Raw genomic sequence first — 26,577 nt, forward strand, 5'->3', positions numbered from 1 at the left:
ACTCAAACTTATTGGACATGATTTATTCCTAGTATTACTAGTATGAACACAAATGACTCCCACAGAGTAAAACAGCACTATCTTTGAGAGCTACTGTGGGTCTGAACACTTTGTACCATAGCTGATGATTTTGTTTGCTCCCTCCTACTGGCTATTGCTTGTCAGTATTCTAGCTATGCAGTTCTACCTTCATAGGAGTGGAGTGCCCTGGCTCTGTTACTGCTCTAAGTTCTTCCTCACTTTAGATGGCAACAGGAGTCACAAGTCTAAGCTCCAAAAAAGTACAGCTCTCTTGTCAATATTCTTAGTGTGCAACTTTCAAGCATGTTAAGCAGTTCAGTTTTGGCATTAAGAAAATTCTTAGAATCTAGAAGTCTTAGTTTCTATGGGGGAAAAAAAAGACACTATCAAAATAGTAATTATAAGACAATATATAGCTTTAGGTAAATTTAGCCACACCTATTAACATACAGAAAAAGCCAAAATAAATTATATCCTAAAAATGCACCACGGCAAATACATGTCACTGGATTTTAAATAGGGTTGGTTAGTTCAATTCTGAATTTCACAGGAATGCCCTGAAAATCCAATGAGATCATGAAAATAGTTTCTCGTTATAAAAATTATATAAGATAATGTTATTTAAAAAACATACTTGCTCAGAAGAGCTATATGTAACTCAGAGCTTCTAATGGTGGATAGGTATCAGAAAATAAGACCTGACAAACATCTCAAGCTGGAGTAATTTATCGATTTAATGGACAAGAGACAGACGACCTTGGTGAGAGAAACTACATTTTATATTGCCTTTTCATACTAATTAAAAGGTGGCTAACTTTAGTCTTTTGATCTCATTCTTGGATCAAAAAGCAAATGAAAATCTGATAGGAGGTCTTTGAACATTTAATTATAAGGAATTTGAAATCATTCTGGTTTCTATCCAGTTGGTATTAAAATGAAGATTAAACTGCCATTCATTTTCTCTGGAAAAGGTTGCTCTTCAAGTTAAAAGTTACATGTTTCCTTAATAAAAAGAATTTTATGTAAAAGCCAGGTGATATATCATCTACCTGCTGATAATTATGAAGTCCTGGAGTACTTTTGTGGTGAAGCTTTCCAAATCCTTTAAGATAAGCACAACAGGAGGAGACTGCCATTGGCTAGACGAAGTCCTCTTTTTCCTTGGCAGTTTTGGATCTGTCTTCTTTAAAGTCACGTAAAAAGGAGTTAAAAGTAAGCCTTACCATTCAAACAATGCTACAACACTACAATGATGTATCTCCCTTTACATTTTACAGTAATGCTTTTTCTTTTATTTCTCCCACATAATAAAGAGAAACTCATTCCAACAGTTATTAGCAGAATCTTTTTGTGTCTGACATGGGAATAATAACCAAGAAAAAGGTTCAGTAAAATTTATAACTCATATGAAATATTTATATTTTTTTGCTATCTGAGAAAATGACAAAAAAGCATGGGGAGAACATTTTCTATAAATTATTTTTTCTGTTAATAGAATGTTATATGTTGCTTTGCTTTAAGGTGAGAACTAGTATTTTTAATTGAAAAGCACAATAAACAACACTACTTGCTGGTCTGCTACTGTTAAATTTCAAGTTGAAAAGCACCTTTAATATCATCTGGTCCAATCCCAATCTTTTAAAGATATCTGACATAAACTGCATGTAGCATCTGATTTCTAGAAAATTTAAAATTGTGGATCAAATTAAGATATTATGATATGCATGAGACCCAACTTAATTCCTATATAAAGCAAAATGAAACTTCACTTACGGTCGACTTCAGCAAATACGTTTTATCAGAAAATGTTACCACAGTATTTTTTCCCATACTATCTGGCTACATGGCATCATAAACTAAAGCTGTGGTTTTATGGTACAGTTATCCATGAATCACCTAGGTTGTTCATTCTCACCAGAGACTGTGATGGCAGAATGGAGCTTCTTTTTAGTTAACTGTTTACTGTTGAGTGTACTTTACTTATAGACCATTTATTCCCCAAGAATTGTAAATGTGGAACAAATTAGATTTTTTAAAAAAATGACTATTTCTCATTGGACTAAGTTGACACTGGGAACTGGCAGCATGGTTCAACCGCACAAAAGCAAATATTGAGGAACCTAAGAGATAATATATTAAAGTCATAGCCATTGTCACAGAGATAGAATCTGCCACAGAACCAATTCCTGATGCTGTTTTTGTCACTAGATGACATTCTCCCACAAATAAAATGGCCTTCTAAAATGAGAACCTAAATACTTACCAGGAATTAGACTGCATACTGATAAAAGAATACTTTAAAATTCTAATAGCCTTAGGAAAAGTAAGTAGCTACCATTACTTAACAGCTAGGGTGCATAAGCATATTCTTATTAGAACAGTATTACGTTTAATGCAATTCTAAGCCTCTTCAATCATATGCAAATCCCCCCCCAAAAATTGTCAGTTTACATTTACCTGTGTGACACTCATATACCAGCTGGAAAGAGAATCCATTGAACAAAATGTCTTTTTCTGGGTGACCTGAATACTTTCCTCTTTGGATTCCTCATCTACACAGCAGTTCATCAACTTTGAGACCAGCTTTTGCAAAAAATGTTTCATATCTGCAGAATATAAAAGGTAAGAAAGCTTATCTCCCTTTAAAACAAATATGAAACAACTGAAACTTCTTAATCAGTATATTACATTTGGGTAGAATGTATTCTTGTACACTTAACATTAATTTAACATTTAACATATTAACTATTAATGTTCATAGCATCTTCTCTTTAATATTTAAATTTCATTAATTCAGACTAACACTAAGCCAAAGTTTATGTATACTATCTACACTAAAAATGTTACCTAAGTAAATGTGTAAACACAAAAACTATAAATCTTATGAGGACACTATATATTTAAGTTACACTAGACAGCAAAAAATTTTTAAGGCCTCTAAAAACGATCAAAAGTGTTACTTACATAAGTTATTTTACTGATTACAAATCTTCCTTATAGTCATTTTAAAAGATGTCCTAAGGGCTTTGACTTAATCAGTTCCAATCAGTTTATGATTATGAAAGTAATATAAGCACATAAAGCCCTTATGTCAATTCAAATCTCATTCCATTTTACTCTATTAGTGTCCATATCCTTTACAATTTAATGGTTTCATATAGATTAGCTCTGGCAATGGACATTTTTTACCATGCTAATCTTTCAGAGCAGGACAATAAGATGACTCGAGGCTGAAATATGAGCCTACACAGTCTATTCTCTGTTGGGATAAATAAGAGCTCCCCAATCCTTAATTCTAGCTCCCTGTCCCAAACCTTCCAACTTATTAGACTTTTACCGGGTTAGGGAACACATCTCATAAAATATCTAAACTATTACTGGCAGCGAAGCTGATACGGGGGGCGGGGGGGGGGGCTGGAATAAAGGAAGCAAAAGGTGGCAATGAGTCCTGCAACAGTCAACATTACCATGATAGGCAATAAACCTCACCCTGCCCAAATGTTGTGCCATGCTCTTCCCACAAATAAAAAGGGATCAACAAAGCTAGGGCGGGGGGGGGGGGGGGGGAGAAAGAAGGTCAGAAGAGATCTGTAACATCTCACCAAGGTTATTAGGGCATTTATACTGTACCTGGACAATCTTTAGCTTGCAATGAGACTACATATGGAGTGACATTATTCTGAAGGGCTTCTGTTAGACTTCTGAATGTTAAATCATGATCAGTTACATTCACACCTATGGGATAATACATCAGTATTACAACATCATTTGTACTATAAATAATTTAACAACAAAGCTACTTAACATGTCTAGTGAATTACTGAATAAAAATATTTTTAAAAATATGAGTAACAAAAAAAACCCCATGATTAATAACAGAAACCAAGAAAATATCCTGCATAAATGAAGAGATCTCCATTAACAATAGATATCTGGAAGCACACAAAATACTTGTCAGAAAGGGTATTTAGCATAATCTCTCTTTAAAAAACATTACTGAGAATGTGTAGTTAACCCATGAAAACATCTTAGGAGTAATTTTATTACTTTGTCAAATTCATAAAGTACTCTTTAAAACACTCATTCAAAAATAAGGGCTACAGATTCCGGGTTTACTGTGATCCTGACTTAACAAGTGAGGAGAATCCAATCACTAATCCTATTAATGACTGTTGTAGTAAATACAATAGTAAAATACACACTAAGCTGATTTCTGAGGAAAGAGGCTAAAAACAAAACTTCAGGTACTTTCGGTATTTACTAAGCCTCTCGTTCTCATTTCCACAAGTCAGAGTTTAGTGCTGTGCATGCAGTTATCAGAGTTGAGTGTAATTTCCCTATCACATTGGAAAAAATTCTACTGACTGACACTTTCCTTTATGTCACAATCTGAGATTTCTAGAAAGTGCTTTGACACTTAGGCAGGTGGCAACAGCAGCTATCTTGAAACTGCTTGATAAGTGCTACTATAAAACTTCAACTGTCTAGAAGAAAAACAAAAGGTTCAGAATCTAGGCCACCAATAAACAAAAAAATTTTTTCTAGGCAAGCCAATAAATAAAAATGTTGGCAGGCTATGTTTTTCCTTTATTTATGGGAAGACTGGGTGGCTCAGTCAGTTAAGCATCCAACTCTTGGTTTCGACTCAGGTCATGATGTCATGATTCATGATTCAAGCCCCAAGTAGGGCTCTACAGTGACAGCACTGAGCCTTTCTGGGATTCTCTCTCTGACCCTGCTTTGTGCACTTGCATGAGCTCTCTCAGTCTCTCAAAATAAACGAATAAATTTTTTTTTAAAGGCTTATTTATTTTGAGAGAGATAGAGAGATCAGGGGAGAGGCAGAAAGAGAGAGAGAGGGAGAGAGAGAGAGAATCTCAAGCAGGCTCCATGCTCCCCACAGAGCCTGACGCAGGGCTCAATCTCATGAACCACGAGATCATAACCTGAGCCAAAATCAAGAGTCGAACACTTAACCAACTAAGCCACACAAGTGCCCTGGCAGGCTACTTTTAAACAGACATATATCTTTTTGAAAATAGAAAATGTGCAACTGTGCCTAAACATTCTTTGACTACATATTTTTTTTTACAGTATCAAAATGATATTCCTTGCATTATGGTCTATGATTGTGATACTGTATCTCTGAACAAATTTAGGAGTTCAGCAAAACACCAGTTTATCTTGTCTTTCACTGATTGACTTTATAAGCTATTTAACATTATGTTGCTTACAACAATGGACTGTATATCGGAAACAAGAAAATCAACAATGTCTTTAACTGAAAAAATGTTCTCAGACTACTGACTTTGAAATATAAGATTTCCATTAGCTTCTTTTCTCCTTTTGGCAGTAGGCAGAGAAGGGATTTAAACAGTGCTCTCTCAACAATCTATCAAGCCATCCCTCTTGATTACATTTTCCCCACTCCACTTCCAATTGTTGTAACCTAGTAGTAGAGAAACAAAGCACCAAACAGTATAATCAGGCCATCACTGGGTCTCAGTTTCTCATCCATGAATGAAAAGGGTTTTGAAATTAAGTGCAGGCTGCACTGAAAAGCTGTTCACAGTATTATAAAAATCATTCCCTGTGTCGTTACTCAGAGTGGTTCTGGGATCAGCAGTATGGGCATCAGCAGGAGGCCTGTTACAAATGTAGAGTTTTAGGCCCTGCCTCAGACCTATTAATGAAAGCCTGCATTTATTAAGATCCCTTGGAGGTTATTTGTAAGTACATTAAATTTTGCTAAGTATTGCCCTGAACATCAGGAATGAGATTTAGATAATGAACAGGATTAAAGGCAGTATTAGGGCACCTGGGTGGCTCAGTCGGTTGAGCATCCAACTCTTGATTTCAGCTCAGGTCAGGATCTCAGTTTGTGGGGTCAAGCCCCGAGCTGGGCTGAGCACAGACATCTCAGCTTGGAGCCTGCTTGAGATTCTCTCTCTCCCTCTCTCTCTCTCTGCCCCTCCTCCACCCATTCATTCTCTCTCTCTCTAATGATTTTTTAAAAAAAAAAATCAGTATTAAATAATACAACTAAGTTACTATCTCAGTGCCCACTAGTTTAACAAACCTTGAATAAATAACAAATTGCAAGTGCAATGAAGAGTACATTTGAAATCCAAATAAACCCACTTTCTTTCCAAAAGAAATAAGGAAATTTGCTAGTATTCCAAAGAAATTTTCCATTATCCTGCAGCTAAATAATTTGGTTAAAATGGGATATTAATGATGGATATTTAAGTACCTAAGAAATTTACAATCTGCAGCTTAAAAGCAATTTATATATAATTCATCCAAGCCCCCTTATAAACTTCATGCAGTATTATGAAATAATCTAAGATTGATAAACTAAGCACAGGGAAATAAAATTAGGGTCATAGATAACTCCACTGAAGATAACAATTTAAAAAAAAGCACACAAATCTAATCTACTAACCCACTGGTGGTTTCTTTATTACCGAATTCAAATCTCATCTATTCTCATAAAATAACTAAGGAAGAGTAACGCAAATATATTTCTCCTTCATTTTTCTGACAGAAAGTTGAGGAGGGTACTAGCTATTCCTGGATCAATTTCTTTTAATTTAAAGTTGTACAATCACTATAAGGAACTTTTATTGGTTTTGAAAGTATGTAGAACAGTATAATTAGTTTAATTCTATAAATGAAAGAGACAAAACAGGTTGATCAAGAGAAGTTAGTCTCTACTATTCTCAACAAAACCACTAACTAAAAAAACAAACCTACACCCATACATACCTAGAATAAGAGCAGCAGTTGGAATTTCTCTGAGTTTTATTTGACAGCCCCAGTCTCTTGAATTCTTATGGAATCCAGAATAAGACTGTTGCAGAAATTCAATTAGACTATTGAATAGGTTTTTATTTAATTCTTCTTGTAGTTGCTACAAAGAAAACACAAAACTTTATGAATTATTATCAGTAGTAATGTGATGCATCTTTCCAAGTCTGGGAAAGAAAATCATCATGAATGCCAAAGATTATGTATAAAATTATTAGACGGATGAAATAAAAAATATTTTTTCCTTAAATCTCCATTCATTAGTATTTTGGATTCCCTCATTAAAGAATCAAATTTATTCATTCAACAAACATTTACTAACCACCTTACAAAGGAAAGGTAGTCTTTATCCTAAAACAGTGAAAAAAATTAAGAACACTTACAATTTAAAAACATTGTGTAAAGTGCTATGATAATACAGAATAAAGAGTAGGACCATCCAACTTAAGCTGAGGATGTGAGCCAAAGCATTAAAGCAGGTGATGGGGGAGGCGACTATAGGGAGAAGAAAATCAGAACGAATGGGGAGTAGAGGGAGCAGGGAAGCAAGCAAGCACCAAGTATCCAGGGAACCACACACACAGCTAAGCATCAAGAACATGAGAAGTGGTAGGGAATGTGCCTGGACAAATAAACAAGGGGCTAGACCAATAAAATTACATTTGATGTTAAAAGATTTGGGTTTTATCCCCTGGGGAGAACCACTGAAGGGACATGAAGCAGAGATGTGATTAAATCAAGGTTGAAAGGGTTAATCTGACAGCACTGTGAACAGATGGGAGAAGCTGTACTGGCAGTGAGGCTGGAAAACCCCTGCAGCCTGGCACTGTATCTGCCTGAAGGCAGGACTTTCCTAATTTGGCCAATGGTGCTACATGGACTAATGACAGACCTGAGGGGTCTGACATCAGAGGCAGAGACATCAGTTAGGAAGATCATCACAATTCAGGTGAAGAAATGAAGGCCTACGCTAGAAACCACAAACTCAAATTCCTTCAAGGGTCTTTCAAGGGAATACATGAATGAGCAAAGCCCTAGGTGAAAGCAATAAAGAGTGGTAGGAAGCAGTAATAAACAGAGTGCATAACCCTCCCATTTAAAACAAACAAACAAAAACACTGTGTTGCTCAAATAAAACAAGTCTGCTCAAGATGTTGGCCCTAGAACTACAAATCTGCTAAAGTACAGACATTTTTTAGGGCTAGAATATAAAGAACACAGAAGAAATTGGATATGAGGAATGAGGGAATAAAGTATTTTAAAAATAGCTTGATTCCTTAATTCTATAACTGAATGGATTAATTTAAAGAGTGCCACCATTTAAAAGCTGTGAGCATATGTAGAGCCCCTTGCCTTAGCAGCTATCATTATAAATGTATGTTCCAGGAGTGCCTGGGTGGCTTAGTTGGTTGGGTGACCGACGTCGGCTCGGGTCATGATCTCGCAGATTGTGAGTTCGAGCCCAGCGTAGGGCTCTGTGCTGACCGCTCAGAGCCTGGAACCTGCTTGGGGTTCTGTATATCCCTCTCTGTCTGCCCCTCCCCTGCTCACATTCTGTGTCTCTCTGTCTCTCGATAATAAATAAATGTTAAAAAAAAAAATTTAAATGTATGTTCCAGTACCTGAAGCCATGCTTAATACTTGGAACAGGAGTGTTTTTTTAGAATATACAGCTTATGCTAAACTAATATTACCTACATTTCATCAATACTCTTGAAAATTGGTGGAAAGGAAGATGGGAAGCAACAAATACGAGATTACGGTAATAGAGAAATATAAGTTATTAAAAAAAGTATTCACCTCAGTTTCAGATTTCATCTGCTGCCATATCAACTGATAAGTTTCGAATCGAAGCTTACTGTCCTCAGACTCATTTTTCCCTTTATTAAAATAGTCCTCTAAAAACACAGAAAGAAATAGGTCAGTTTCTTTTTTATATGATAAAAGTTAGAAAATCTGTGTGCAGGGGTACCTAGCATCTGACTCTTGATTTAGGCTCAGGTCATGATCTCATGGTTCGTGGGGTTGAATCCCACATCAGGCTCTGTGTTGAAGGTATGGAGCCTGCTTGAGATTCTCTCTCTCTCCCTCTATCTCTGACCCTCCCCTGCTCTCTCTCTCAAAAATAAACATTTAAAGAAAGTCACACAGTAGGGGATGGGGCTGAATTTTTTAATCTGTATCAAAAATATATGTATTTGGAGATAGGTGACATCCAATATCCTTTATATTTAATTTTATTTATCTCATATTTTTACTATAGTAAGTGTATCTATAAGATTAAAAATATATTTTACTTTTTATTTTACTTTATTTTATTTATTTTATTTTATTTAAAATATATTTTACTAAATATATATTTAGATTGTATTTCTATCACCTTTGAATTGCTAACAGTATTTAATGGATTTGGTTTGATTTAATATTAATATATTTTTTACTATTTTCTCTTATTCTACAGCCTTGTATGCTTTGCTTCGTATATTTGCCTTGAACTCTCCTTTGTAAAATGACTCTTAATACTATGATTCTTGTTCTTTTATTCAATTGACATAGTTTAGCCCAGCCTTTTATTTAGTCTGTCTGTATTACTTTATATGCTTTTTGAACGTTTTCCTCCAAATGGTTAGCCATTTATCAAAACACCATTTATCAAAATACCAGTGCTTTTCAAACTTTTTAAACTATGATCCACATTAAGGAATATATGCCTGTTGGCCATCTGGATGTCTTCTTTAGAGAAGTGTCTATTCATGTTTTCTGCCCATTTCTTCACTGGATTATTTGTTTTTAGGGTGTGGAGTTTGGTGAGTTCTGTATAGATTTTGGATACTAGCCCTTTGTCCGATATGTCATTTGCAAATATCTTTTCCCATTCCGTTGGTTGCCTTTTAGTTTTGTTGGTTGTTTCCTTTGCAGTGCAGAAGCTTTTTATCTTCATGAGGTCCCAAGAGTTCATTTTTGCTTTTAATTCCCTTGCCTTTGGAGATGTGGCAAATAAGAAATTGCTGCGGCTGAGGTCAGGGAGGTTTTTTCCTGCTTTCTCCTCTAGGGTTTTGATGGTTTCCTGTCTCACATTCAGGTCCTTTATCCATTTTGAGTTTATTTTTGTGAATGGTGTAAGAAAGTGGTCTAATTTCATTCTTCTGCATGTTGCTGTCCAGTTCTCCCAGCACCATTTGTTAAAGAGACTGTCTTTTTTCCATTGGATATTCTTTCCTGCTTTGTCCAAGATTAGTTGGCCATACTTTTGTGGATCCAATTCTGGAGTTCTCTATTCTATTCCATTGGTCTATGTGTCTGTTTTTGTGCCAATACCATGCTGTCTTGATGATTACAGCTTTGTAGTAGAGGCTAAAGTCTGGGATTCTGATGCCTCCCGCTTTGGTCTTCTTCTTCAAAATTACTTTGGCTATTCGGGGTCTTTTGTGGTTCCATACAAATTTTAGGACTGCTTGTTCTAGCTTCGAGAAGAATGCTGGTGCAATTTTGATGGGGATTGCATTGAATGTGTAGCTAGCTTTGGGTAGTATTGACATTTTAACAATATTTATTCCTCCAATCCATGAGCATGGAATGTTTTTCCATTTCTTTATATCTTCTTCAATTTCCTTCACAATGAAAAGATGCTCAACGTCGCTCCTCATCAGGGAAATACAAATCAAAACCACTCAGATACCACCTCACGCCAGTCAGAGTGGCTAAAATGAACAAATCAGGAGACTATAGATGCTGGCGAGGATGTGGAGAAATGGGAACTCTGTTGCACTGTTGGTGGGAATGCAAACTGGTGCAGCCACTCTGGAAAACAGTGTGGAGGTTCCTCAAAAATTAAAAATAGATCTACCCTATGACCCAGCAATAGCACTGCTAGGAATTTACCCAAGGGATACAGGAATGCTAATGCATAGGGGCACTTGTACCCCAATGTTTATAGCAGCACTTTCAACAATAGCCAAATTATGGAAAGAGCCTAAATATCCATCAACTGATGAATGGATAAAGAAATTGTGGTTTATATACACAGTGGAATACTACGTGGCAATGAGAAAGAATGAAATATGGCCTTTTGTAGCAACATGGATGGAACTGGAGAGTGTTATGCTAAGTGAAATAAGTCATACAGAGAAAGACAGATACCATATGTTTTCACTCTTCTGTGGATCCTGAGAAACTTAACAGAAGACCATGGGAGAGGGGAAGGAAAAAAAAAAATTTAGAGAGGGAGGGGGCCAAACCATAAGACTCTTAAAAACTGAGAACAATCTGAGGGTTGATGGGGGGTAGGAGGGAGGGGAGGGTGCGTGATGGGTATTGAGGAGGGCACCTGTTGGGATGAGCACTGGGTGTTGTATGAAACCAACTTGACAGTAAATTTCATAATAAATAAACAAATTTTATATCATAATCCAACACACATTTAACAGAAATAAAAACAAAAGACCCACAAAACAATTCTTGTCATGTGACAGTGAATGTTTTCTTTTCTATTCTATTTTTTAAAACCATTATGACTCACTAAGTTGATTTCATGACTCACACTTGGATTTTAACCTTCAGTTTGAAAATGTTCATTTATTAAATAATCTACCCTTTTTCCCACTAACTTGAGATGCCTTTATTATCTAAATACTTACAAATGCACTTGTAACTATATTTTAACTTTTTCTTTTGTTCTACTGAATCCACGTTTATTCCCACAGCTGTACTGAACTGTTTTAATGACTGGAGCTTTGCAGCACGCTCACATATGGAGTATTACTCCAGGTCTTCCTCCTACCACCACCAAACATTATCATTCTTCTTCAAAATATTTTAACCCATTCTTTCAAATAAACTTTGCTATTGCTCAAAAATAACTAAAATGGCATTGTGATTTGATTAAATAAAATCTGGAGATTGATTTGGGAAGAAATGATATGAAGTTGTTAAAAAATTCACATCCAAACACTACAGATCTCTTCCTTTAAACAAATTATTTTACATTCTTTGTAGTTTTCTATTTTCCTTCATATTTCTTGTTGTTTACTGTTAGTACTTTATTATGACAACTAGAACTTTTATAGTATTCAATAATAATGTGAAAATACATATTTTGTTCCTGACTTTACTGAGATGCCACTAGCATTCTACTACCATCAAGTTCTGGTAGTTTGGAATAGAGATTCTCTTTTATGTTAAGGAACTTTCCTTCTGTTCATAGCTCACTCAGAGTTCTTAGCAAATATTTTTTGAATTTATCAAAAGTCTTTAGAATATACTGAAGTCATTACATGGTAAAATGAGAGACAAGGTTATAGTATAAAAATGCAAACAAGAAAAGGCAAGGAAACACACTATTACTAAGAGACAAAGCAGAACAACAGGGTAGCCTTAGAACAGAAGTCATTTTACTTTGATAATGAGTAAATCCATATAAAATGTTAAAGTGGCAAATCAAGACAATAATTTTTAATGTGCTGAATAACATGGCATCGAAATACTTACAAAAACAGTTAGAAATTGGGAAACAGCAGCAGCAGGACAATTTAACCTGTTATTTCTCTCAGTCATTTATAGAACAGGAAGGTAAAAAATAAATCAGCATTAAGAAGACCTAAAGAATGTAAACTATTACTGTTGACAAGTTCCCACCTGCTCCTACACACAATGCTCTACTTCAGTGTGAACTTCCAGAGTGTCAGTGTCAGTGCCCCCACAGGTTTCAGTCCCTCTCTCTCCCTTTCTCTCTCCTTCTTGCCCTGTTGTTTTCTAGGATACACAGTCATCCACAGAATACAGAGGAGAGGAAGAGTTACCAGTCCTCTCTTAGGTACACATCCAAGTGTCTTCAAGTCAGTGGACAGATGGGGGACAAAATGTAGGGCATCTTCCTACTTCTTCAGGCAATCTGTTTCAAGAATTGAAGCCAGTGAAGGCAAGTGCTAAAATCTAGATATGTTTTCCTCATTCCTGCACCATCTGTCTTATAATCAGGGTCAATTCCTTTAAGATTCTCATATCGAAATACTATCTATTGGTTTCAGATCAGTAGAATGAAAAAAAAAAACTAAGCAAAGTTTAATGATACAATTATATATATTAGGTTTACTAATACTAAAAACTTTAAATCTTAATTATAGCTGAAATTCAACAGAAAAAGTTCTAAGCAAAAATTCACCTCATATGAGAGGCAGTACCAAGCAATGGTTAGACCAGGGGCTCTGGAATCAGACAGCTTAGGTTCAAATCTCAGCTCTGCCATTTATTAGCACTATCACTGAGAAAGTTCTTTCTATGTCTAAGTATCCTCATATATTTTCATGGAGATAATCATAATACATTTCTCATAGTTTGCTGAGAGAATTGAAAGTAACACATATAGGGCCTAGAAAAATCTAGCATATAATAAAAACTCAATAAATGCTAGCAATTTTGTTAGTTATAATGACATTGCTGATGTTATCAGATGTCATTTTATCTTCTATTTTCTTCATAGATAATGGGAAACGACTTGAATTTTCTCTGAAAATGAACTATTTCGAGTTTAGCAATCTCCAATATTAAGGAAATGTGTTCATTAAGTCAACCACTTACGAATTAAAAAAAATTATAATGTAGCTTTTGTTTGTTCACTATTTCCAAGTCTATCACTGTCACTTTTTATTTTGGGGGTGGGACAAGGAATACGGCAGTTTCATGTTCCTTTGACACTAAGTTTAAGAGGGTATAGAACTTGAGATCACTGTTTATTCTGTTAATGAGAAACTAGGTTCTTATTATAAGTCATACCTACCCTCTGTCCCCCTCAATATGGATGATTATTTTATTATTTGCTCCTTGAGCATAGGTAAGAGTACCTAGCTTGTCTCAAACTAAAGGAGTAACTAACACCCTAAGGTTTGCATCATGTGATGACTTAGAAAAATCCTTTTCAATAAATGTAAGTTATTTATTTTCTTAGTCAAACAGTGGTACAGTTGTTTTTTCTTTTTTAATTCAAAACAAATACACAAATATGCTTAATTACACATAATTTTTCCATCAGAATTAATCTTTACAGTACTGAAGACTGAGTGTAAATAATTAGCCTGTGAGGAGCTTTAAAAAATATATATATATCAATACCTAGGTAACATTCCCAGAGATTCTGATTCAATTGGTCTGAGATGGGGTCTGGGCATTAGTATCTTTAAAAAGTTTCCCAAGTTGAAATCTAAGTAAAGTCAATGGATTATACCAATGTTAAGTTTCCTGGTTATGATATTTTACCAGTTACTCAAAATGTTACCACTGGAGATTTACTGGGTAAAGGGCACAAAGAAATTCTCTATACTTTCTTGCAACTGCACAGGAATCTACAATTATATCCAAAAAAACCTTGAAACAATTTTTTTTTAAGTTCCCTGGGTGATTCCAATCTGCAGCCACAATTGAAAACCAGTACGATAAACACTTTCTGACATTAATATCATGATTTGTTTGAAAAAGCCAATTCTTCCTAACATGATCACCACACAGATATCTGGAGATAAATTAAGAAAGATAGTATTTTTTTAATCTGAATTTTATTGAGGAATAATTTACAATAATAAAACATGCCCATTTTAACAGTCTAGTATGTCCTAATAAAAGTATACACTCATATAACTGCTCCCTCAATCTAGAAAACATTTCCATCAGTCCAAAAAGTATTTCTGGCTCTTTTGCATTCAATTTCCCATAACGTACACCAGGAAATCACTGAGATTTTTAAGACAATATCTCTTTTTTTTTTTTTTAAATCCATCCGAGTTAGTCTCTTTTATTTTATTTTATAATTATATATAGATAAATAGATAGGTAACTTTTTTTTTTTTTAAAGTAAGCTCTATGCCCAATGTGGGATTTGAACTCACTACTCAGAGATCAAGAGTTGCATGCTCTATTGTCTGAGTCAGCCAGGCTCCCCTAAGACAATCTCTTTTGAAGAATGGGGACATATCCTTTGAAGGAAATTTACTTTCCAATTTGCCTTTGAAGGTCTATTGGAGTCCCTTTTAGATTGAAACCCTGGGAGGTACCTTATCCCTTTGACTATAACTGCTACATCAGGAAGGTAAGTAAAGTCAAACTTAAGACAAGAAAACTACTAAATTCAATTAGGGTTAGGTTAGTTCAAAACTTAGGGGAGGAAAACTAGCCAATTCAATATTAAGACATCTTACCTACTGGCACAGAGATCTTTCTCTTCTTGAAGTTTGGCTTAAACACAAAACAACCCTATTAAGAAAAAAGTAAAAAGGAAAAAAAGTATTAAAGTCAAAGTAGCCAAGGAGCAGATAAATCTGATTAACCAAGTATTTTGTGGATAAGCAGAATTTTAAAAAAGTATTTCTTTAAAGTACTAAGAAATCATCTCTCTTCTATCTGAATTAGAACAGGAAAATTCTTGAAAAACAAAGGGACTATCCATTTCTTTCTCCTCCTTCCCATGGGATGCTCATCTTTGATTTTGCTCTTAGAAACCTGATCTAAGAGACAAAATAAAAGCTGATGAAATTTAAACCCAAAAAGTTTCCATTTTTATAAAACTTAGAGAACATTAATAGCATGCATTGAAATTAAGGTAAAAAATAGTGACGCTGTCTCATTTCAGAAGAAATATTTATTATTTAATTAAACTTCAAGGATCCATAACCTTGACAGGAAATAGATAATTTTGGCTATTGTTTCACCTTATACATCTTTCTTCATCTGATAAAACTCTTATTCATCTGGTCTGGGAAAACTTCCCTAGTTCTCTAGTTAGAATTATTCCTTTCCCTAAGAGCTCAGAATACTTGAATGCCTTTATTTTGCTTTGTTTTAAATCCCTTTCACTGTGTATCATATTTATGGTTCTGTCTCACCAAGTAGTTTATTGAATGCCTTCAGAGCATAGACTGCATTTAACTCCTAATTGTTTCCTCAGTATCTAAGGTAGTGTTAGCATATACATTAGGCAATCAATATATGGAATGAATGCTGGCCAAGTAATTTTCCTTGTAATTTCCTAGTTACATTTAGTATCATGTTATTCCTTGACTAGTGATATACAGCCCCCAAGCTACTGGTTCTGCGTTTATTCTACCAATCTTAAAGCCACGCACCATGTAAGAGCTTCTTGAAGACTGCCATTTTTGTGGCGCCTGAGTGGCTTAGTTGGTTGAGCATTCTGCTCCTTATTTTGACTAGGTCATGATCTCATGGTTCCTGGGATCTAGCTTGGAATTCTTTCTCTTCCTGCCCACCCCCCACTCATACTCGCACTCTCTCAAACAAAATATACTTAAGAAAAAAAAGACTGCCATTTTTATGGAAAATGAAAGACAAGATTAAAAAAATACACCTAGAAAAAATCCTCTCAGGATAGTGCTAAAGAGAGCTGTGCAAATATAAAGTGGCCATTTGGGTTACAGGATCCAAAATAAGAACAGTGCCTTTTTTTATTCTATTTAAAAAAAAATTTTTTTAATGTGTATTTATTTTTGAGAGAAACAGAGTGTGAGCAGGGGAGGTGCACAGAGAGAGGGAGATACAGAATCCAAAGCAGGCTCCAGGCTCTGAGCTGTCAGCACATAGACCGATGTGGGGTTCGATTCAAACCATGAGATCATGACCTGAGCCTAAGTCGGACCACTTAACCCACTGGGGCGCCCAGGTGCTCCAAGAACTGTGCTTAACACTCTTATATCTGCAACTACTGAAATACACATATTTATAAAAATCATGTAGTACCACAACAACCTTGTCATTGCCTCCTTTCTACATCCAACTGCAATTCAATAAAAGAAAAAGAACTATGAAGGAGTGAGATATGACAAGTGCCTGGAATGGATCCTAATGTATGGCAGCGGTAGTAATATGGTTAACGGCTTTGAACTGCTGAACAAGTAAGTGATGGTATTTGAGACACAAGTCATCTAGGAGGAGAGCTAACAGGTAGAAAATGTAACAAGGAAAGGGAAGTTTACATAGGTTTAAAAAAAAAAAAAAAAGCTAGCAGTTACACGAGCTCCTAAAATAGTCCCTAAGATTCTTATTTATGCAAAGTCCCTTTCATAATCATCTCAAAACAAGCATTTCTGTAATAATGCAGTAAATGCTTTCCTGAAAAAGAAAAAAAAACTCGCAATTCTGCAAGATATACAAAAATAAGAGGTTTATGCAATGTAAAGGATTAGGGTGCAAACCATGCAAAACCTATGGAAATATATAACCAGGGCATAACAAAAACAGTACCAATCCTAATAAAAAATACTAGTGTAAGAGAACTTCAAATACCTCCATTTTGACCTCAAACATTCTAATTGATTAAGTGCTTCTTTCCAGCTCATCTCTTAACTCCAGCAAAACATCCTGTGGGCACAACATCCCTTAATGGGAACCAAAACTAACACCTTAAGCAGTAAGGACTGGCCTGAGCCAGCAAGACTCCATCCATGATTGATTCCAAGACATCTATCAATCTGATCTTTACTGCCCACCTGTGCGAACCCACTGACCTTTGTCCCACATTTTCCTTATATAAACCTGGAAGCATTTTTAGCACTTTGGACACAGTCTTTGAGACTCTAGTCTGTCTTCTCACTGTTGGCTTCACTGAGATAAATTTCCTTGTTTCACTCCCATTCGTTTCTCTGACTTTGGTTTTGTCAGCAGCGAGTGCCAGAACGTGCTCTGTTTGAGACCCCTAGAGCCAGCTGGTCTTGCACTCCAGCACCCTGACTACACTAGCACAGTTAAAGCTCTACTGGCATTTGCACCAGGCATCACAGTCAATTTTCTGTAAACTTAAACTTTGAAGTTAAGGGCTTAAAGTTCCCCTTTGATATAGTCTCAAAAGGCACTCCTTCTCATAATTCTAGCTTCATTTTAATCAAAATTAAAAATAAGGCCCATGGTAAAGCCTTCTAATCTACTGTTTTAACATAGGGAGAAATGTATTTGCAGTTTTTTCACCTACATTCTCGACTTTATCACAGCTTAACTTAAGGGGCTTCTGGGTGAACTCATTACTAAAGGTCTTACTTTACTTGGGTATAGAACAGTGCTGTACAACATGATTTTTAGTAACGAAGGAGAAATATCATGTCTCTGCACTAAAATGGGAGTCACCACCACATGTGGTTACTGAACACTTGAAATGTGGCTAGTGAGACTGAAGAAATGTATTTCTAATTTTATTTAATTTTACTTTATTCTAATTAAAACTGAAATAGCCACTGGCTATTGTGGCTACTGGCTATTACATTAGACAACAGAACTCTAGGGTTTATCTTCTTACCAACCACATTATCATGTCTTCTTGCAATCCCTGACCATTGAGGCAGCCCATACGAGGTCTATATGATCTCCTCTGACACACATACACACCTACACTACTTTTTTATTCTCATTTTTCATAACGCTACCTCCTGATTATACTGATTTTTCCATTCCTTAAATAGATCACTTTATTTCTATCTTCTGGGCCAAAGAACATGTCATTCTCTTTGCTGTTAAGTCTCCCTGCCCCCAATCCTTTGCCTAACTTCTACTTATTTTTCAGGGCTCAGCTAAAATGTCACTTTCTCCAAAAGGCCTTCTCTGACCCTGGGCAATTTGCTAACTTATCACAATTTGTTATCATCAGTTTATCTGTGTTTAATATTTTTCCTGAGTGAAGGCATTGAGTCTATTTTGTTTACACTCTATCTCGGTACCTAACGGAGTGCTTGGCGCGTAACAAATATTTCTGAGAAAGAAAAAAAGTAAAGAAGACTGGGGCACATCCTCGGGGAATTCGACCTCCACAAACCAAAGCTTACAAAATCCTCCCAGCCACAATACTAAGGCAGATGGGTGTTTTCGCTGCCCAAGCAAAGTTGACCTCAACTGCACTTGGAGCAGGGACGCCTCAGCTCAGCTTGCCACTCCCTCCGCTCCAGCCGGTACATCGAAGCCTACGTAACCTCTGCTATATGCCTTCTTCAAATGGGAATGCAGCGACCGCTGTGTCTAGTGGGCGTCCGCCGCCCACCCCCCCCCCCCCCCCACCACGTACCTTGGACACCGAAGAAGTGGCCATGGTCCCACCGGCCCGCGGGATTCCAGCAGCACTCGGGATTTCCCGCGCTCCCTCGCGGCGGCAGGGCAGAGGTTAGTGGCCGGCCACGCGGCTTCTTGATTGGCTGGCAGAATCCTCCAGGGCGGGCTTCCGGCGCGCGTAGGCGGGGCGTGCAGAGAAGGGAGGGGCGAGGATCCGGGCCAGGCAGCTGGGGCGTGCTTCTTGGAGGTGGCCATGGCGTGTGGCTTCCGCAGGTCCATCGCCCGTCAGGTACGGACCCGAATATTGGTAGAAGGAGGGCCCTAGCGGAACCCCCACCCCGCAGCCCCTTCACCGCTGCGGGTCATCCCTCAGAGAGAGGGTGGATTCCACGGATACCCCGTTTCTGCCGTCTTCTCTTTTCTCTCTGGAACTGCTCGAGCTGCGGAGGCCAACCCGGTTCAGGGTCGGCCATGCAGCCCAAATAGGTTTCTCAGGGTGAAAAGTAAACCTTGGAAAGCACAAATTGCTTCCCTCACTCCATTCTACCCCACAGCCTTGTATGCTTTACCCGAGTGGAAAGTCACTGGGCCGTGATTAGACCTTTTAGAAATTAGTGTTGCTTACACTTAGTGAAATGGATAATGCATCTGAATTTTTATTCGAAAGGATCTAATTTAAAAACTGATCATTTGTCTTGCAGCCACTTTGGCCGCTTGTCCTAGCATTACTTTTGGTAACTCCAAAGATAACGTGAGATGCTGTTTTTGATTCGGAGTCCTATATGTGAACAGCTCTGTAATAAGGAATAAAACACTTCATTAAATTTCATCAAAAATACTTTTTAAAACTCATCGTCCCGTTTTGGAATTTTGCAACGCAACTTCCTATTGTCTTGACAAATCCATTTCCTTTTTATTAATGGACGTAACAGTGGATGTATTTTGCCTGATACGTAATTTCCCTTAGTTCATTTTTATAGTATTTCTGGACTTTTGTGGGAAAATTCCTTTGCCTTGCCTTCATACTTGTAAATGTACTGCCCTGTCCAATGCTGGTTTCTCAGACACCACCTATCCTTCTGATAGGACAACTCTGAGTTTATGACTTACTGACTGGGATAAGAAGGAACACCTCAGCAGAGTTTTTGTTAGTGCCTGGAAAGGAAAGCAGCATCAGATTTTTCTTGAGAATTTGAAGTATGGTTTAAGGCTGGTCTTTCAGTGGCAGAGGGTGAGAGGGTGAAGGAGTGGAGGAGATAGATGCTTGATTAGGATTGGACACTGATTTAACAATTTTAAGATTGATAGAAGGAAAGGAGTGCAAGGAGTCTTAGGGCATAAACTATTGGTGCTTTCTCCTGAAGAATTGACCGTTTTTTTCAAGAAGTTCCTGTAATGAATAATCAAGCTATTTGGGCAAGAGTCTCCTAGAATAGTAAAAAGTTATGCTAATGAAGACAAAGAAATAATAAAGTCATTCTAATGTAGACAGTAGCCTATATTCAGGGTAGGTAGTTTTGGACCTCAGTGGCCAAGTTGTGTTTGGGGGCGGGTGGAGGGGGGTGGGGCTGTAAGATGATTTCCGTTCTCAGTGGTCAAAGTAGTGCCATGACCAGAAACCTTTTGTGTTTAGTTTTGCAAAGGCTGTATTCTTCCTTGTAAAGAAGGTAAGTTGGAGAAGCAGAAACTGATACGTATTGAATGTGTATTTGTGCTAATTACTTTGTGTTCACATTCAAGCCCCATGATGACCCTATGACATAGAAGTATTAACCATATACAGTTGAGCAAACAGATACAGAGAGATTAAAAACCTACCCATAGCCAGTCCACATAGTTAATAAATTGAAGAGTTGGTTTTTGAACAGAGATGTAATTTCAAAATCAGCCCTTTACTATATACTGTGATAGTTCTTTTATGAAGGCAAGAAGCACAATCTGATCATTAAACAGAATCTCATAGATTCGTATGGCAGCATAAACTAAGCAAATACATATTTCTTCAAATATGGAGTCATTGAAGGATGATCTGAAGGATTAAATAAAAATATGTGCAATACATATCTTTATGAATGAGGGTCCTTTGACAGTTTAGGAATGAAGGAATGTATTACAGGAAATGGCACGTTCATTCAGCAAATTTTGATTAATGAATCTACATTTTTCTAAACACTATCATCATTCCCAAGGCTGAAAGTGCATAGAATATGATTTCTGCCCTGGCATGGCTCCAGACTAATTTGGTGAAACACATGTATAACAGCTAATTGTAGTCTGTAACCAGTGTATTAAAAGCATGTGTGAAGTGCTAAGGGAATATGGAGAAGACAGCTTCCAAATGTCTGGGAATGCTTTGTGGAAAAGTAATGTTGGGGCTCAGTCCTGAAAGGAGGATGGGTAGGAGTGTACCAAGTCAATAGGGTGAGAACTTGGAGAGTGGTAGGAAATTCCAAGAAGATCATGTGTGTAGACAACAGACACATGGAGAGCATGGTATATTCTTGGAACTACAAGATTTGCATATGACTGAAATTTAGAGTATGCCTCTTACGGACCTCACTTCAGCAAGTCCTTTGGACTCTGCCTCCAAAATAATATCTTGAATCCACCCACTCTTATATCCCTATTGCCCTTCCCTTCCCAAACCAAGCTATTTACAACAACATTCTGATAGGTCTGTTTCCACACTTGCTGTCCCTCAAATCCATCCTCCTTATACCAAGAAAAGTGACTTCTCAAATGTAAATCAAATCACATCACTTACCTAATTAAAACTGCGTTGCTTAAACTCTACCGGAATCATAACATCTTTCTTTCCAACCTCAGTTCATACCACTCTATTCTTCCTTTCTATAGGATTCTAGCCACACAGTTTGTTTTTCTAACGAAGCAAGGCCTTTCCATTACCATTGCGTAGATTATTCCCTGTGCCTAAAGGAAATGATTTTATCGTGCAAGATCAGAGTTTCACAAAACAATACTTACCTTATAAAGTGTGTGCATTCTTTTCTATACTGCATTTTTCAGCAAGTCCTGCTTGGGATTGATTCCCAACCAACAACCTATAGTTTGAAAAGTGTGTCCTCCAGTTGCTCTCTGTCTCAGACCCTTGTTTGCTTCCATCATAACACTTGCAAGAGCTAATAATTACTTCATTAGCTAATTAATTATTCTTAGGGAATTAGTTGTTTTACTTGTTTTGGTGTATGCTTTCTCTATAAGCTTCATGAAGACAGCATGTTTGATTCACCAACAAAGTGCCTAAAACAGAAGATGTTTAATAAATATTTAAAGAGTAAGTAGCTGTTGGTGATGTAATATAAGGTTTGCAGCTTCGCCAAATGAGTTCATAATTTCAAAGCTGTGAGATAACATGGTAAAACTGGAAAGGATTAAAATTGTAGTCCTTCCATTTGTGTGACTGACTTACTCTTGGCTGGTTAATTAACCTATAAAATGATGGTATTGATTCCAAGTTTACAGGATTGTTGCAAAGATTAATGATGATGAAGACAATAATAACTGCCATTTGTGAAATATCTCACTTGTACCATGCAGTGTTTTTGCTGAACTTTATGGGGCTGTTGATAAGATCTAAGGACATAAATGTTAACGGAAGGTGTATAGTGTCAAGAACTGTGAAGGGTTTGGGATTTTACCCTATTTTACCACAGTTCATTGATGGTGGCAGAAAACATGAGATCCCTTGGTGAAAAAAGGATTTTATTACAGCAATAGTAGTGGTCAGAGTATCAACATTTGCTTGTATCGGTTCCCCAGACACCTCTTCTTCCACAGGGCAATGTGAGGAAGGTCAGATGATACCTGCACAGGTAGTGTGCCGTGTTACATAGGAGAGGAGCCCCGAGTCTTTTAGAATGGGCAGTAGGCACGTTCCCCTTTGCTCTGCAGTGGTACTCTCTGTGTTACAGATCTGTTTGCTATACGTGCATCTTTGAAAAGATTTTATGCCATGTTTACAAGACACACAGAAACCTAGAAGTCCTATAGAGATTTTGTCTCCCATCACTTAGGACTGTGGTATGCACACAAAGTGTACAGTACTTGATATTGTGATATTTTAATCTTTTCAATCATCCTATTTGTACCATATCCATTTTATAGAGGAGGACACTGAAACTCTGGAAGATAAAAGAATAAAGTTACAGAGCAGCGAAATTGTAGAGTTGAACTACAAACCTAGCTTTTTGACTGAAAGCTCTAATTCTTTATATTCTATAAAATAGCCTGTGTAAAATTGTCAGTACTATATCTGTCTCAGAAACATAATGGCAGAGTATAGATTTGTTTCCCTTTCTCTTTTCACTTAGGTTTTGACGTTAAGTTTAAAATAAATCCAGCTGGTTCATTTTAATTTTTTTTTTTTTACTTTTAATTCTGAATGTCAAAATTAAAGAAAAGTTATGATAATAGTGCAAAAAACTCCATATACTCTTTATCCAGATTCACCAGTTATTAACATTTTGCTGAATGACTGATTTGTCTAGATGTGTATTTCTCTCCTAACACGTACTTCTAACGGGCCCGCCAGCATTCCCTTCTGCTTAAAAAACTACAAGTTATTCAAGAGTTGTGCTAAATTTCTTTCATTATAGATAGTTGGTAATAACTTGCCTTCCCAATCTTTTGGGAAGTTCTCTTCTGTACCCTGAAGTTTCAGTTGTTACCAGGTTTGCTGCCAATTTGAGTCAGTTAATCCAGACCTGTACCTGAAGAAAGTCTGTACAAATATGGGCATGCTTGTGCATTGGCTCTTGCTGGCAAATGTACATACCTGGCCTGGTTATATTTGAGAGTCAGAAGTAAGGAATAACCAGGGGTAATTGAAACAGTTTAAGTAATTTAAGATCTGGAAGAGTGATTGATAACATTTTAAGAATTTTGAGACTCATGGCCTATAGACTATTACATGGATAAAAATGCAGAGCTAATTTTCCTAAGAAATATCAGTTCTGCTACCTGTATGACTGCTAAAGCATAAGGATCTCTTTTTCATTAGCAAAATTAGAGTTTTTATGAAATTATCAGAGATTTCGATCTTGAATCTGGTAAGTTTAATTTCTAATTGAATTTAGAACCTGTCTAGAACCAGAATGATAGGAATTTTTTTTTTTTTTTTTTTTTTTTTTTGGCTTTGTGTTCGGTACTTGGGTACTGGGGGTAGGAATCGTGTGTGTCTGAGGGAAAAGGAATGGTTGAGAACCGCCCACAAGCTCCTTAATTAATGTGCTTTCTCATACTGGATACCCTTGTAGTCAAAGATTATATTAAAATCTCTGATGCTATATTGCCAAATCTAAGACTTAAAATTGTACCTGGTACATTGTTGGCACTCGATACATATTGGCCATTATTATATTACACATTAGAATCTGATCTTAAGTTCCCAAGCCAGATCTGGCATATGTGGATTTTCACTTTTGTGCTCTCTTAAATGTTCCCTGCTTTCAACCTCAGGTTTTCTCCTTATTCATTTGGGTTATTTAGTTTACTTCTCAAGGAATGTGTTTAATATTTTGTGGATTTTATTTCTCTGTTAAAATTTTGAGCTTTATTGTTGTGGTCTTATTATCCTCCTTGAGTAATTTTTAGTATATTTTATTCTGTAGAAGTTTTTTCTTTCATCATCCTGAGGTCTCAAGTAGGTAATTATCAATAGGCCCTTGTTTTACCTGCGGTAGTCCTAGGTGAAGCCCAATGCCAGGAAAACACCTTTATCTGAAGGGGAAAGAAGAAAGGAAATGTATAAGGAAACCCATAGGCAACATTCTCATGAGAGAAAGCATTAAATCCAAGTTCAGAGACAGTTAAAGAAAATCTTATGATTTCCTGAATAATTGTAGACCTATGGGAATGTAGGTGAATTAAAAACCATGCTCTCTGACATTCGACCACTTGACAGTGCTTCTTAATTTTTCTTTCTTTCTTTTTTTTTTGTGCCCCACCCATTTGAAAGATGTTCCTCTCATTAAAAACACTCACTAGCCTTGGCACTGATTGGTAATGTGAGGAGAGACTGCTGGTACCTTCCTAAGCAGCAGGTCTCAAGCCTAGTTTATAGACTGGAATCACCTGAGAAGCATTATAAATTACTTAAGCCCAAGGGCACCTGGGTGGCTCAGTAGGTTGAGCATCCGACTGCGGCTTAAGTCATGATCTCACAGTTCTTGGGTTTGAGCCCTGCAGCAGGCTCTCTGCTGTCAGTGCCGAGCCCGCTTCACTTCCTCTGTCCACTCTCTCTATACCTCTCTCTCTCTCTTTCTCTCTCTCTCTCTCTCTCTCTGAAAAATAAATAAATCTTTAAAAAAAAAAATACTTAAGCCCAGGCCCATTGGTCTGGGGTGAGGTGGGGGACAAAGTTCTAAAAATCATCAGGTGATTCTGATGTTCCTCCAGGCTTGATAACTACCAACTCGGAAAGACCAGGAAACCTAAAGGTATAGTGCGGTGTGGTTGCCACACTTTACTGCATATTAGAATAGACCAGAGAACTTTTTACATCCTGTTCCCCAGGTCATACCAGCATATTTGGCTGTGGGAGCCAGGGATCAGTGTGCTCTAAAGATTTGTGAGTCATTCCGATGTGGACTGTGCAACAAAATGTGTGAACCATAGTTATAATGATTAAGAACATTGACCATGGAAGACATGGGTTTAAATCTACCCTCTCCTTTGACAGGTATGTAAGTTCTCTGCCCCTTCTGTAAAATCTGGAAAATCATTTACTTTATAGTCTTGTCATTAGGATTCAGTGAATTCAAACAGTGTTTAGTATTGTACATAGTGTTTAGATTATGTTTGGTACATTGTATACATTCAATAAATGTTTATCATTATTACATTCTGTCCTCAGAATTCTGAGGTTAGGGTATTTTGAATCCCTCCTCACACCACTACAATCCCAGAGCCTTTATAAAGGGGAACTAATTTTGGGGCGCCTGTGTGGCTCAGTCGCTTAAGCGTCCGACTTCGGCTTGGGTCATGATCTCACAGTTCGTGGGTTCGACCCTGCATCGGGCTCTGTGCTGACAGCTCAGAGCCTGTAGCCTGCTTCTGATTCTGTGTGTGTGTGTGTCTCTCTCTCTCCCTCTCTGTCTCTCTCTGCCCCTCCCTTGCTCACGCTCTGTCTCTCAAAAATAAATAGTCAAAAAAAAAAATTAAAAAATAAAGGGGAACTAATTTTATCCATTATTCTAGGTGAATGTTTTAGCCCCACATGAAGTTAGATAACCAGAAAGCTACATATCTGAACCATATGGCTTCATTTCCAAAAGGAATCTTTTTAACAGTACTTTTATATAAAGTTGTGTTTTGGTAAAGAAAAAAAAATCTCATTTTTGCAAAAATAATGTGTGGTCATTGTAAAGAATTAAGCAATACAAAAAGGTGCAAACAATTAAAAGGAAAACCTCCTCCATAAGTAATCAGTATCAACATTGGTTGAACTTTATTTTAGATACATTTCTTGGAGGATATACACACAGAAAAAAAGGAAGACTATATATGCTTTTTTACAAAAATTGGGCTGTATTGTAATGGGCTTTTGAGGGTTTTTTTTAATTTTGTGATAGAAAATGTCCAACTACGAAATGCAATAATAGTATTATGATTCCCCGTAACCAAAATGCTGTTTTTAAGTTGAAAATACTAAACAGTTTTGCTTGTGCTTAAAGAAAAAGAAACCAAAATGTAACT

The 26,577-nt window shown here is 36.8% G+C and overlaps 2 protein-coding genes across 12 annotated transcripts in view; one reads left to right on the forward strand and one right to left on the reverse strand.

Moving 5' to 3' along the window:
* The window catches only part of ORC3 (origin recognition complex subunit 3), a 68,402-nt gene extending 49,423 nt beyond the window's left edge, over positions 1 to 18,979 (reverse strand). For 3 of the 4 annotated variants that reach the window (XM_027057274.2, XM_027057273.2, XM_027057275.2), the window contains exons 1-7: positions 18,878 to 18,979; positions 15,018 to 15,072; positions 8,632 to 8,729; positions 6,790 to 6,934; positions 3,652 to 3,756; positions 2,479 to 2,627; positions 1,071 to 1,204 (exon numbers count right to left, since the gene is read on the reverse strand). In XM_027057274.2, the coding sequence (XP_026913075.1) occupies positions 1,071 to 1,204; positions 2,479 to 2,627; positions 3,652 to 3,756; positions 6,790 to 6,934; positions 8,632 to 8,729; positions 15,018 to 15,072; positions 18,878 to 18,901 (710 nt within the window). In that variant the 5' untranslated portion in view covers positions 18,902 to 18,979. The remainder of the gene's footprint in view (positions 1 to 1,070; positions 1,205 to 2,478; positions 2,628 to 3,651; positions 3,757 to 6,789; positions 6,935 to 8,631; positions 8,730 to 15,017; positions 15,073 to 18,877) is intronic. The other variant, XM_027057278.2, reaches the window with a different exon arrangement.
* Positions 18,980 to 19,039: 60 nt separating this feature from the next.
* RARS2 (arginyl-tRNA synthetase 2, mitochondrial) overlaps positions 19,040 to 26,577 on the forward strand; it is an 81,223-nt gene continuing 73,685 nt past the window's right edge. For 6 of the 8 annotated variants that reach the window (XM_027057288.2, XM_027057286.2, XM_053222479.1 and 3 more), the window contains exon 1: positions 19,041 to 19,150. Coding sequence is in view for 7 of the 8 variants with exons in the window: in XM_027057286.2 (XP_026913087.1) it covers positions 19,115 to 19,150 (36 nt within the window). In the remaining variant the exon portion in view is untranslated. Of the gene's footprint in view, positions 19,151 to 26,577 lie in introns of all 8 variants that reach the window. The other 2 variants (XM_053222481.1, XM_027057287.2) reach the window with 2 other exon arrangements.

The sequence above is a fragment of the Acinonyx jubatus genome, chromosome B2, assembly GCF_027475565.1.
Source record: "Acinonyx jubatus isolate Ajub_Pintada_27869175 chromosome B2, VMU_Ajub_asm_v1.0, whole genome shotgun sequence".
Lineage (NCBI taxonomy): Eukaryota > Metazoa > Chordata > Mammalia > Carnivora > Felidae > Acinonyx > Acinonyx jubatus.